The following is a 14,661-nucleotide window of genomic DNA, read 5'->3' as shown; positions in this document are numbered from 1 at the left end:
TGCTTTTCTCCTGTTAACCTGTTGTATGTCAACTTACTTCTCAGGTCCAGATGGAGAACCTAAGAGGGAACAGGTAAAGCTTTAGCTCCCCTACAATCTCATCTAGGGATATGGCTTTAATTACTATTTATACATTGATGACACACAAATTTACATTTTCATCCCAACCTTCTCTATTGAAAGCCAGGCTCATATATACTGTAATCTATGTCACATCTACACTGGATATCTAATTGGCATCTAACATATCCTTAACATAAGGCCTGATTTCCCCCCATAAGTTCTTCCTTCACTCTTTTCCATCTCAAAAAAAAAAATGGCAATATAATTCACCTTACCAGAAATCTAGGGACTCCTCCTTAATTCTTCTGTTTCTCCCATACCCCACATTGTCAAACAAACCTGCCACATAAGATTTATTTTTTTCTCATAAATAGTTTGACTTTGTTTTTCAATTCAAACAATGATGTTACACGATGGGTTTCAGTGACCACCAATTAATTTCTGAATTCTAAGATGAGAGATACATAGATAGACAGATAGATAGTTAGATAGATAGATAAGATCAAGGAATCTTGTCTCGAGGTTGCTGCCTAGTTAAAACACCTCCCTGTCTTGCAATATTTCTTGCCTAGCTGTTCAGGACTTTCCCTCAGAAGCCAGGAGCCAATGAATTGCTTACTTCTTTGGTACCCTGGAGATTTTAGACTCTGGAGCAATGTATCATAGTAAGATTCAGGATGGTAGAGGTTTTTTTAAGGGAAAGTTAAGAGTGGAAAGTGAAATGGGAAAGAGGCAGCATGATATCTGGATCTCAAGCATGTTCTAAAGCAGTTTTAGGGAAAAAAATTCTAATACACAAACCCATACACACACACACGCACACACACACACACACACACACACACACACACACATGACTAGATTCCATTAGAATTATCTATGCCTGCATAAACCTTGGCAAACCTTCATATAATTTCAAGCGTATAGGAATCCCAGTTTAAAGTCTCCTGGTCTAAAATGGGACAGGGAATTCCCTGCAGTCCAGTGGTCAGGACTCTGCACTTCCACTGTAGGGGGCATGGGTTCAATTCCTGGTCAGGGAAATAGATCCCACATGCCTTGCAAGCACAGCCAAAAATAATACAATACAATACAATAAAAATAAAGAAAAAAAATTTTTTAAGTAAAATAAAATGGGACACTCTCACTAACACACTTGTCACAATATACTTACTGAGAACTCATTCCTCCCCACTGTTTTGAGATACTGTCTTTAAAATATACTAAATTTCCATATACAATTAGGCTTAATTATTGATTTGCTATTCCATTTAATTGACCTATCTGCTTAGTCTTAACTTGTACTTAAGAAGGTTCTTGGGGCTTCCCTGGTGGCGCAGTGGTTGAGAGTCTGCCTGCCGATGCAGGGGACACGGGTTCGTGCCCTGGTCCGGGAAGATACCACATGCCGCGGAGCAGCTGGGCCCGTGAGCCATGGCCGCTGAGCCTGCGTGTCCGGAACCTGTGCCCCGCAATGGGAGAGGCCACAACAGTGAGAGGCCCGCATACCGCAAAAAAAAAAAAAAAATGTATATATATATATATATATATATATATATATATATAACTAACACTGTATGTATACATTTTGTAATTTAATATATCCAAGAGAGATCCACAAGTTCAGCTACTTGAGTTAATTTTGCTCCTGCTAATGATTGGTTTTAAAGGGAGTTTAGAGTAGCTATTGCATAACCAGCTTGGTATGTTTTCTTTTCAATATTTAAAGTAAGATTATTTTAAAAATATGTCAATTCAGAATTTTGTATGAGAGTGTCCAAAAGACCTGTTCCGGGCATGAAGGCATTTTGAACAACAGAAGTACAATCATGAGATCCTTTAATTGAGAAGTGTAACGAAGTTGAATAATATGTGGAGAAATTAATATTTTATGATTAGTCAACTAACTGGTAGACAAAGTTTGAGTGTTTTAGATTGGAGAACAATTTGTACTGTATGTCGTACCATCAGATTTAAATGGAGATTCCGGAGCAAGATCTGAAGATGCTTCAACCAATTTAGCCAAGGCTGTAATTACTTAGAGACAAGGAGTATAAGTTTTGTTGAACTTTAAGGGGTAGGCCATGATAGGCAATGGGTCTTTGTTGTTTGCCATGTTGTTTAGTAATATCCTTAGGCATGGCTTTCCTTTTACATTCATACACAAAGCAAGGTTTATTACAATCAGTGGTGAACTTACGATCAGCTGTCTTATGGAGGTGTATGTCACCTGCAATATATTCCCTTTAGAGCTGGGCGCACAGAATATAGGGGCTTCTTGTGGCTCTTTTAGGGTCCGAACTGAGTTAATGGGAAAAATATAAATTCAAAGGTTTGATAACCTAATGACCAAATTCTGGCATCTATTTTGGCCTTTCTGAACAGAGCTGGGATGTCAAAACTAATAGAGAAGAGAAGGGGACCTCTGTGACAGGACTCCATGTCTGCAAGCTTCATTCTAGTCTTCTACAAAGGGAGATTATCTTTTCTCCTGCTATTAGGTCCCAAGATAGGTAACTGGACAGATGTTGTGGTGAATAATTATATTGATTGCTATATCAATACATAGGTTGAAAAAGCTGCAGTAACTAGTCTAAAGAGATTTGCCTTCTTATCATAAAGTGATTTATTTCTACCTTAGGTGAAAGAAAAGCATACATAGGTGTAAGGATACATGATCATTACATCTTAGGTTGTTTCCATAATCCATTATATGTAGTATTTTAAAATAAGTTCCATCGCAGACGCAACGACTAAACACAGCATTTGGTCGAATCATCAATCTCCCTTTCAATAACAAATTTACCTCGTGTTTATTTTCAGATGTAATTGCCATTAGTTGAAGTGCTGGTTAATGCAAAAGGAAGTCTGGGTTGAGTGAGACTCTCACCTAGTCCGTAGAGAAGCTGACATGACCCACATCAACTTGCTCCTCCAGGAAACCCCCGTTTCCTGTTGCGGGGCAGCAGCAACACATAGCTCAGCAATTCTTCCCTCACCGTGTCAGGCTCACCTCACCTTGCAGAGCCTTGAAATTGAAGAAGACACTTTCCATCTAGAGGAAGACCTCAAACATGCTTCTCTCCAGCCTTCTGAAGGTGGTCATGACTTCATTGTGGCTAGGTAAGGATGGCCCCAGTGGGGTTGTACCCCTCTAGGACCTAAGGACTGGGGGAACAGGTGGTTTATGGGCACCCTGGGAAGAAGGGGCACTAGAGTGTAAAACAGAATTTCTTTGTTCCACAGTACTCATTCTTAAACTTCTGATTCTGCTTTTTTTTTCTTTAGGATCCAGTATTGCCCAGAAGGTAACTCAAGACCAACCAGTAATATTAGTGCAGGAGAAGGAGGTTGTGACCCTGGATTGCATATATGACACAAATGAGTTCACTTATAGTCTATACTGGTACAAGCAGCCCAGCAGTGGGGCGATGATTCTCCTTATTCGTCAGGACTCTTATAACCAGCAAAATGCAACAGAAGGTCGCTACTCACTGAATTTCCAGAAGGCAAACAAATCCATCAAACTTGCCATCTCAGCTTCACAGCTGGAGGACTCTGCAGTGTACTTCTGTGCACTGAGTGAGCGCACAATGAGAGGCGTGTTGGAGGCAGGTATACCAAAACCCAGGGCTCGGCTTCATACATCTGCCTGCTATAGGGACCAGGGCAGGGAATTGCCTTCACAGACAGGAAGTGGTTAGGGCTGTGGCAGCACAGGTATAGGGTTAGAGGGAAAACACTCCTTCTAAGAACATATTTCTCTGGGTTCGTAGACCATGTCTAGAGCTATCATTCATCAAAAACAACCTTATCCCTGAAAATTTGGGTTCAAATTTTTTATTGAAGACAAAAAATAGCCACATAAAATCCTTGCCATTTAGTGATTAGAATGAGCTAGAAGAATTGACTAAGGAAATTCAGAGACATCTGATTCAAAAATTAGTAAAAATATGCGTGAATTTTTGGATTTTCAATTTGTTCATTAAATATTTATTGAATATATATTATATTACAGGTATTGTTCTGAATAAGGAAGGTTGTGAAATCTTTTTGTGATTTTCCTCTTTTTGAATATTATGGAGTTTTACACCGTTTAATGAACTCATTTAATTTAGTTTTGTTAGCTGAGTTAATGGTACACTTGTTTACTTTCTAAGGTGCCTGATATGTCACAAACTTTGTGCTAATCCTCATTCTGTCTTATTAACACCTCTAGCATGGAATAGCTCACTTACCATAATGTAAGGTTTACCTGCCTCCCATCAGTCCTTTCCACAAAAAGATCAATAATTAGTGGCTCTTAAAAGGACATTGTGAGAAGCAGACTATGAATTATCTTGTTTCTCTGCTCTTGCCCTTCACTGTACCACTCCTTCAAAAGTATTTTTGCCATCATGTGGCACATTTTGGAAACCTCCAGGCCCTCTTTTTCAATCAGTGTTACACAATCCCAAATACTCCTTCCCTCAAATTTCCTCCTTCTACCTCTAATCCCATTTTCTCAGTGTCTTAAAATTTGAATGGTAATGGGTGGTTGCTAAGTGATCTTGTATTGTAACTGCCTCTTATATTTGCATTTCAAAAGCAGTTGTGTAGAGTAGAAATCTTAAAAGGAATGTCCTACAGTCCCTTCATTAAGTGGTGCTGGAAAAATTGGACAGCTACGTGTAAAAGGATGAAATTAGAACAGTCTCTAACACCATACATGAAAATAAAGATCTAAATGTAAGACCAAATAATATAAAACTCTTAGAGGAAAACATAGGCAGAACACTCTCTGACATAAATCACAGCAAGATCTTTTTTGGTCCACCTCCTAGAGTAATGAAAATAAAACCAAAAATATACAAGTGGGACCTAATGAAACTTAAAGCTTTTGCACAGCAAAGGAAACCGTAAACAAAATGAAAAGACAAGCCACAGAATGGGAGAAAATATTTGCCAATGAATGCACAAACAAGGGCTTATTCTCCAATATATACAAACAGCTCATGCAGCTCAATGTCAAAAAACCAAACAACCCAGTCAAAACAATGGGTGGAAGATCTCAATAGACATTTCTCCAAAGAAGACATACACATGGCCAAGAGGCACATGAAAAGATGCTCAACATCATTAATTATTAGGGAAATGCAGATCAAAACTACAATGAGGGAGGCTTCCCTGGTGGGGCAGTGGTTGAGAGTCCGCCTGCCGATGCAGGGGACACAGGTTCGTGCCCCGGTCTGGGAAGATCCCACATGCCACGGAGCGGCTGGGCCCGTGAGCCATGGTCGCTGAGCCTGCGCGTCCAGAGCCTGTGGTCCACAACGGGTGAGGCCACAACAGTGAGGGGCCCACGTACCGCAAAAAACAAAACAAAACAAAACAAAAACTACAATGAGGTATCACCTCACACTGAGCAGAATGGCCTTCATCCAAAAATCTGCAAACAATAAATGCTGGTGAGGGTGTGGAGAAAAGGGAACCCTCCTACAATGCTGGTGGGAATGTAAATTGATACAGCTACTATGGAGAACAGCATGGAGGTTCCTTAAAAAACTAAAAATAAAACTCTCATATGATCCAGCAATCTCACTTCTGGGCATATATCCAGAGAAAACCATAAATCAAGAAGACATATGCACCCCAGTGTTCACTGCAGCTCTATTTACAATAGCCAGGACATGGAAGCAACCTAAATGTTCACCAATGGAGGAACAGATAAAGAAGATGTGGTACATATATACGATGGAACATTACTCAGCCATAAAAAAGAATGAAATAATGCCATTTGCAGCAACATGGATGGACCTAGAGATTGTCATACTGAGTGAAGTAAGTCAGACAGAGAAAGACAAATATCATATGATATTGCTTATATGTTCAATCTAAAAAAAATGGTACAAATGAACCTATTTACAAAACAGAAGTAGAGTCACAGATGTAGAAAACAAACTTACGGTTACCAAGGGGGAAATGGGGAGGAGGGATAAATTGGGAGATTGGGATTGACATATAACACTACTATATATAAAATAGATAACTAATAAGAACCTACTGTATAGCACAGGGAACTCTACTGAATACCTACATGGGAACAGTTACATGGGAATAAAATCTAAAAAAGAGTGTAATAATTTACATGGTAATAGAATCTAAAAAAGAGTGGATATATGTACATGTATAACTGATTCACTCTGCTGTACAGCAGAAACTAACACAACATTGTAAATCTACTATACTCCAATCAAAATCAATTAAAAAAAAAGTCTTAAAAATTTTTAACTCAAAAAATCTTACCTTTTTTTTTTTTTTTTTTTATGTTACGCGGGCCTCTCACTGTTGTGGCCTCTCCCATTGCGGAGCACAGGCTCCGGACGCACAGGCCCAGTGGCCATGGCTCACAGGCTCAGCCGCTCCGCGGCATGTGGGATCTTCCCGGACCGGGACACGAACCCGTGTCCCCTGCATTGGCAGGTGGACTCTCAACCACTGCGCCACCAGGGAAGCCCTATCCCTGATCTTTGATGACCATCTCGGTCTAGGACACTGGTCACAAATGAAATCTTATAAACTGGCATCAGACTGGCTGCAACAAAACCATCTGGGAGCTTTAAAAAATTACACACTTGTGGGAATTCCCTGGCAGTCCAGTGGTTAGGACTCCGCATTTTCACTGCTGAGGGCCCGGATTCAATCCTTGGGTGGGGACCTAAGAGCCTACAAGCTGTGCAGCAGGGCCAAGGGAAAAAAAAATTACACAGCTGTGGGTCTCAATCCTGGAAAGTATGATTCATGAAGTTAGTGTGGGATCCCAGAATCTGTAATTTTAAATCACTTACACATTGATTCTATTATTAGCTGTTGTATGAATATCAGCTATGTCTTTAATAATTTGAAAAGCTGGGAAAAAAGAGAGTCCTAACTCATGCTCGAGGCTTTTGAAACAAATACACATCATTAGAGTTCCTAACCCAGTGGAGGAAAATTATTTGATTAAAGTTTGGAAATAAAATATTGCAGATGGATGGTAACAGAAAGCATCCTTGAGGTTATTCACTAAGAGTACAAGATTAGTACTTGTCTGATTCACATAGGCCAACCCTTTTATCTTGGAGTCAAGAAAATAGTAGGAGAATAAGACATTGATCTCAGACCATTCTATAAGGATTTGATCATTTCAATTATGATATTTCTTTTGTTTTCACATTTTAATGATTCTGAAATTCAGGATTCTTTGACTATTGATAAGATAGTGTGGCTTTTTCCTCTGAAAAGATTTTATTAAAAAGATATTCTTTTGGGACCGATAAAATATTATATTTCAAGTAGTAGTGATTCCTCAATCAGTGACCCTTGATTCATTAGTTTTGTTTGGTATAACAAATATTTAGTGAGCATGGAATACATGTCAGTCACTGTTGCTCTATAAATTGGAGTACAATGCTGAAACACAGAGATCACTCAGTACTGATTTGGCTTCTTATTACGTCCTCTGTAATCAACCTCAGATTCTTTTCTGACATTTAGTGGATTATAGGCTGGCCCACCATGGATACCTGAGAATATAAAGTACTATATAAAGTGCTTAAGAGAACTGTTATCTTCTCAGCTGCAGAAATACCTGGGATGCTCTGTTAAAGAAGTTCTATGTCAGGTAGTGTCCTAAGAGCAAAACAGACCTGAGAAGTTATGACAGCTCTTGATCAGATTTCCAAGCACCACCTGAAGACTGGCATGTACCTCATGAATAAAGTCAAGGATAACATTTTTCTGACTTGAGGAGACCAGGAAACGTGCATCCCATTTCAGTGTCTTTCCACCAGGGGGTGCAGTTTCCTAACACAAACACATTTCCTGTCTGAAACTAGGCTTAGGTTTATCACTTCACTGTGACTTCAATATTTCTTCATGTGAAGAGTCAAGGACATTATTCAGGAGACACTCTAGAGATGAACTCTTCTCCAGGCTTAGTGACTGTGATACTCTTAATGCTTGGTAAGCAAAATGCCTCTAAAAATTTGGATTCTTTCTTCTGTTATGTCAATAAAACCTTTAATCATAATTTTATCCCAGAGCTTTATGCCCAAGATGATACAGAACTCTTTTATTTTTCCCCAGGACAAACCCGTGAAGACTCAGTGACCCAGACGGATGGCCAAATGACTCTTCCAGAAGGGGCTGCCTTGACCATAAATTGCACTTATTCAGCCACTGGGTACCCCATTACTTTCTGGTATGTTCAATATCCTGGAGAAGGTCCACAGGTCCTTCTGAAAGCCATGAAGGACAATGAGAAGGGAACCAATAAGGAGTTTGAAGCCACACACCACAAAGAATCAAAATCCTTCCACTTGGAGAAAGCCTCAGTCCAAGATTCAGATTCGGCTGTGTACTACTGTGCTCTGAGTGACACAGTGATGGGAACTGCAGGGGCAACTGAGCACAAACTCTTTGAGTGGCAACAAGGGGCCTGGAGGCTGAGTGTCTCTCCATTTGATCCACTCTGTGGCACAGTCTATGGTGGTTTGTCCCTCAGTCTCTGGTTGATACAAAACTCATACAAATTTCTAGAGAATAAGAACAAGAAGTGAATATTCCCCATACCCAACTCTTCATTAGTGATTTTGAAAAAAGAGTCTGACATCAATAGTTCCTCATCCAGGGCCAAAGTAATTTCAAGGTAAAGTCACATAAACAATGAGACTTGGGGCCAATGTAAGAAGAAACAAGAAGCACTTGGATGTGTGCTGTACCCCTGTGGAAGGGTTTAGAAACCTGAAGCATTAATTACACTTGAATAATTAGGGTGGATGGTGCTGTGTGTGTTTGTGTGTTTTGAGGGCATTCAGGGAGTGAAGGCTGAAAATAGGAAGACTGAAAATATATAAGCAGCAGACTACCCATGTTCTCTACCAGTGCCTGTGTAACAAGCAGTGATCATTTCCTAAACCCAGCAGAAAATTGGAAGTTAGCCATTGATGAATTGAGCAACAGCACATATAAGTACGTAAGCCAAAATAATGAAAAATTTTAAATGTAATAATTAACTATTCACTTCAAGGAAAAAATTATTATTCAAGAAAGTAGCATACTCATAGTCTATATGATTCAACTAAATTTTCTTCTAGATAAGTTTTACCACGAATAGTCATGATTAGGCAGAATATCTATTTTCCCCAAACCTTGTGTATTACTAAGGTTCTGGACTGTTGCTTATCAGTTAGGCTTTTTTTAAAAAAATTAATAATTCAAAATTTATGAATGAGATGGAGCTTCATTTCAAAGTCATTTATATATTTTTGTATAAATTGTCTATTCATATATCTTCCCATCTCCTACTGTGTTATAGTCATTTAAATATAGAGTTTAAAGAACATTCTCTATGTTAAGAAAGTTGTCATAAGACTGTCACATATACGTGTCTTTTAAAAAAGTTTAATTAACCTTTTTGACTTTGTTTATGGTCTTGATTGTTTGGCAGGCAGAATTTTAAAAATAGTATGTAGTAAATTTTTGAAAAATTTCTTTTATGGATTCTGAGTTATATTTCATGCTTAAAAATCTGTAGCACTCTAAAATGATAAAATTTTATCTCATATTTTCTTTAGTTTTTCTCAGATTAATTTTGTCTTTAAATCTTTAAATTTGTGCGCGTGTGTGCGTGTGTATGTGTAGAGAGGTTGAGGTTTAAGGCTTTGTATTTTTCTTAATTTTTGTTAGTTTATTTTGAGGCAGCTATTCAGGCTCAACATTTTGAATGACTGATTTTTCTGCCATTAGAAATTATGAAATTTTGATTTCAGGGAGGCTTAACTTCTGTGTGTGTAAACTTTTTACAATATTTTGGAGGGCAGTTTTTTTAAGCATACCATATGATTCAAATCACAAATAATAATTCGGAGTCTTCAGTTCCATTGGCCTGTAAGTCTGTTTTTATGCCAGTACCATACTGTTTTGATTACAAAAGCTTTGTATTATTATTATTATTTTTTTTATTTGCAGTACGCGGGCCTCTCACTGTTGTGGCATCTCCCGTTGCGGAGCACAGGCTCCGGATAAACAGGCCCAGCGGCCATGGCTCACGGGCCCAGCCGCTCTGCGGCATGTGGGATCTTCCCGGACTGGGGCACGAACCCGTGTCCCCTGCATCGGCTGGTGGACTCTCAACCACTGTGCCACCAGGGAAGCCATGTATTATATTTTGAAATCAGGAAGTGAAATGCCTCCCACTTTGTTCTACTTGCTCAAGATTACTTTGGCTATTTGGATCCTTTGCGATTCCATATGAATTTTAGGATTGTAAAATATGTCATTGGAATTTTGATACGCATGGCACCGAATCTGCAGATTTTGTGCAAAAGCTTTTAAGTTTAATTAGGTCCAATTTGTTTATTTTTGTTTTCATTTTCATTACTCTAGGAGGTGGGTCATTAAAGATCTTGCTGTGATTTATGTCGAAGAGTATTTTTCCTATGTTTTCTTCTAAGAGATTCAATAAATAAACAATGCATTGAGTGAGATATTCTTTCTTTGTGAGAGCTTCCTTGTAAATGAATTCTTGATCACTGTCAAACTATGTGTCCTGATTTTTGGCTAGGGAAATTGTCTCACTGACTCTGATAATTTTTTCAGACTATATTTTCCCCAGATGAAGCCCTTATTTTTCTCTGAGGTATCATTTCCCTTTCTTTACTCCTTCCTGACATGTCTGATTACTGGGGCACTTTAAGGGGAGGCAATGTTGTGAGGGTGGAAAGCCTAGATATTTCTATACCTGTGATCAGCAATGTAGCAGACAGTAGGGCACTGGTCTCAGCAACAATGCCAGTACCTTGCTGAAAAACTAGAAGGAAATCTCTTTGCTCTCCAATCTCCTTGTACTCCTCTTCGTTAAGGACAGCTGGGACTCAGCCTACCTGTTACTTTCTTCTCAGCTATTTGGGGGCTAGAGGAAAGGCTTTCCCCAAACAACTAGTTTCCTTCTTAGATGTCCATTGATCTGTACATGCCAAGCTTTCTCTACAACCTATTGTTTTCTGCTCTTCATCCTGGAGTTCCCTGCTACTGACCCCAGATTTCTATATGAGCCCCAATGGGACACCTCACTTAAGCTCTGTTGGCACAGCATGGCTGGCTTCCACAGAAGCTCCTTGGCTAAGCACAGGGGATCAGGGACATTTTAAATCTACCATCTTTCTAGAATTGCCTTATTCTTAGGTCAAAAAAACCTGTAGAACTAAAATTCTAAAGGGCCATTCCTGGTGTGAGGAAGGTCAGAATCAATGATGATGAATGGAAAATACCTTGATATGGTAATGTTTACACATTTCATTAACATACTTGTACAGAAGCTTAAATTTCTGTGAAGGCTGATCTATCAATATTTTCCCTTATTCTTTCTGACTCTCATGTTTAGAAAATTCATGACCATCCTAAATTTATAAAAATATGATTTCATTTTATTTAAAATATTAATTATCTCTCTTTGGAATTTATTTCATAGCTGATGTTAAGGTATGCATCCAAATTTAGTTGCTGATCTCTAGATGACTCTCCATTCATGAAGACATATTTTACTGAATATACCATCTTTTCCCTATTTTTTGATAACTAAATTTCCATAAATAATTTGTATGTTTGGACTTTCTATTATGTTCCGTCGATATCTCTATCTGGACCTTTCTGGTAACATGCTTCTTCACTTAGTACAGCATTACACTTTGTCTTACTAACTGTGGAGGAAATCCCTCACCATTCTGTTTCAGAACTGAAGGCCTCCTGAAGCCCGAGATTATCTGCAGTATCAGATAGGGCCTCTAGAGGAAGATGCTACACAACTTGAACTTGATAGAAAGCCAGCCCTTTGAGGAAGAGTTTTTACTTTGCATGCCAGTGTAAACTCACTCACTGCTCTGTCAGGGTGTCCATGTGGCTGAACTGTTTCCAGGAAAAACCTGCAGAAAGGAGCTTCCTGTTTCCTCACAGCTCAGACATGAAGCCCACCCTCATCTCAGTGCTTGTGATGATATTCACACTCAGTGAGTAAAGTCTCTTTTTATTCTATCTTTCTCTGGTCTTCTGATTTAGAATCAGTTTAACGAACTATTCTCCTCTGTCTGCAAGACAATCCCTGATCCAGAATTGGTGTTACAGGAGGAACAAGAGCCCAGACAGTGACTCAGCCTGAGGACCACATCTCTGTCTTTGAAGGGTCCCCAGTGCAGGTGAAGTGCAATTACTCATATTCTGGGAGTTCTGTGCTCTTCTGGTATGTACACTACCCCAAACAACACCTCCAGTTACTCCTGAGACACACCTCAAGAGAGAGTATCAGAGGTTTCACGGCTGACCTCAACAAGGGTGAGGCATCCTTCCACCTGAAAAAACTATCAGCTCAAGAGGAAGACTCAGCGGTGTATTACTGTGCTCTGAGGGACACAGTAACTGGTTTTACAAAGGAAGCAGAGCACAAACCCCTTAAGAGTTACTGAAAATATTTCTAAGTTCCCTATTTGGCCACAGTGGGGAATTCTCTCTCTAGAGACTGACACTGAGTTTATCTCTCAAGATACAGTTGCCATCAGTTGTCAGTTAGCTATAGATTAATCTCAAAAATTTGTTCAAGGAAATTCTCATTACCTACAATGCCTAAATTAATTTTTAAAATAGTAAGTGTATTTATACTATAGATTAGTACCTGGAAAAATACTTTTGAAATAAAACTATGTAATGGCATAAAAATCCTTTTCTTGGCCCAGAGGGGCTCCTCAGGCTTAAGTGGTGCAGTCCCTCCTCCCTATCTCCTCTGCCGTAGCATCCACCCCCACGTGTGCTCATCACCACGTACTGAAGCACAGTTCCTGAAAAGGAGGATACTGTTTCCCGACATGTGGTTGCTGATCTTTCTACAGCTAATGCCTTTCCTCTCATGCACTTCATGGACCCATACTACCCAAATCAAGTGCAATCAGGAGAAACATCACAGCAATTTGAACAAGGAAAGTTTAATATAAAGAATTATTAACTAATAACAGGGAGTTATTTACTAATGACTAAAAAGAACTCTAAAGAACATAAGAATAGCATAGGTAGGGAGACGCTGTTATCTCTAGGACTAAGCCAGAGTTCCGAGGAAACTAACATGTTGTAATTTGTACCCCCTTCTCCTACCAAGCCAATGACTCAGGCTTCACTGGGGAGTGTGTGGCTAAAGCCTGCTGGATGCGGAAGTTTGCTGAGGTGCCAGAGAACAAGGTTGACAGGCAGAAGAACACCTCCCAGGGTTCCAACACAATTTATAGGAAGCTGGCAAGGGAGTGCTGCTGAATTTGCTTGGGTGCTTGTGAAACCTGCCAAGAAACCACCTGGGGGGCTGTCATTAAACGTTGCTGGAGGTGAGCATCACTGGTGTCCCACAGGATGGCCAAGCACTGCAGGAACAAGAAGTGTGGAAGGGCTTCCCTGGTGGTGCAGTGGTTGAGAGTCCGCCTGCCGATGCAGGGGACACGGGTTCGTGCCCCGGTCCGGGAAGGTCCCACATGCCGCGGAGCAGCTGAGCCCGTGAGCCATGGCCGCTGGGCCTGTGCGTCCAGAGCCTGTGCTCCACAGCGGGAGGGGCCATAGCAGTAAGTGGCCGGCGCAACGCAAAACAAAAACAAAAACAAAAAAGAAGTGTGGAAAACATGCCAGGACCTGGAAGAGATGCTGCTTCTTCCTGCAGTGTCCTTCCCGTTCCCTCTACTGACAAAGCTTAACATAATGCCAGCTGGCGAAGGAGAAATGTTTACAAGGTCCATGTCCAGAGTCACCCTCTGAATCCATGAAGGGTGGATTTATAATTGAAAGGCAATAAATTGACAAGTGGCATGCCCCATCTTTCTGGTTACTGATCTTTCCTACACACCCCTCCATACACATTTGAACTTCCAAACACGGTGAAATGACTCTATGTTTCTATCTAACAAGCTAAAGCTGTCCTTTGAACAAGTGAAGACGTTCTCATCATTTCCCCCAAATGAGGAGACCCATAATCCCAGCAGTCACTACGGATCACTGGTTGTATTAATTACTTCTAAAATTCAGAGGAAATTTCACTGAAGATGCTGTTATACACAGACTAAATTGTAAACTTAATCTCTGACAATCTGCATATAAAATAATTACGGTGAGGAGAAAGAAGAAGAAAATGGCAATGTATACAAAGGAACACACATATAAAGAGCAAAAAGAAAATACAGAAAACTACTACATTCTTAGACTCCCAATTTGGTCACAATACTGCAGTTGACATGGATGGCTTCTTTCTTTTATTACACAGTTTATATTTTCCCTGCCCTCAGCCATAACCTCAGTGGATTAGGTTACTTCCCTAGTGGTGTGATCCAAATCTTCATTCTCAAAGGGTCTGAGTACTCAAAAATCTTGTCGTTTTATTGCTTGCTGTAATTTAACATTAACGTTTAGTATCAGGCTTGGAAGTTCCCAGAGGCTACCCTAGGAAATCTCCTGGGTTCCAGACATAGTCCTCTTTATATCTGTTGTGTAGCAGCTACCTAATTCCTCCTTGGTAATTGGTATCAATCACTCCAGTCAGTAGAGTAACCTCATTTT

The 14,661-nt window shown here is 39.8% G+C and overlaps 1 gene segment (V, D, J or C); it reads left to right on the top strand.

Annotated features, from left to right (window-relative positions):
* Positions 1-3,113: 3,113 nt before the first annotated feature.
* On the top strand, positions 3,114-13,377 carry LOC132528119 (T cell receptor alpha variable 14/delta variable 4-like). The segment is given in 3 exon segments: positions 3,114-3,186; positions 3,352-3,678; positions 13,226-13,377. Coding segments are annotated over 3 exon segments (528 nt in total).
* The last annotated feature ends 1,284 nt before the right edge of the window (positions 13,378-14,661 follow it).

This window comes from Lagenorhynchus albirostris, chromosome 1 (genome assembly GCF_949774975.1).
Source record: "Lagenorhynchus albirostris chromosome 1, mLagAlb1.1, whole genome shotgun sequence".
NCBI classification, from domain to species: Eukaryota; Metazoa; Chordata; class Mammalia; order Artiodactyla; family Delphinidae; genus Lagenorhynchus; species Lagenorhynchus albirostris.
The sequence above is the reverse complement of the archived record's forward strand: the minus strand, read 5'-3'. Positions and strand labels throughout refer to the sequence as shown.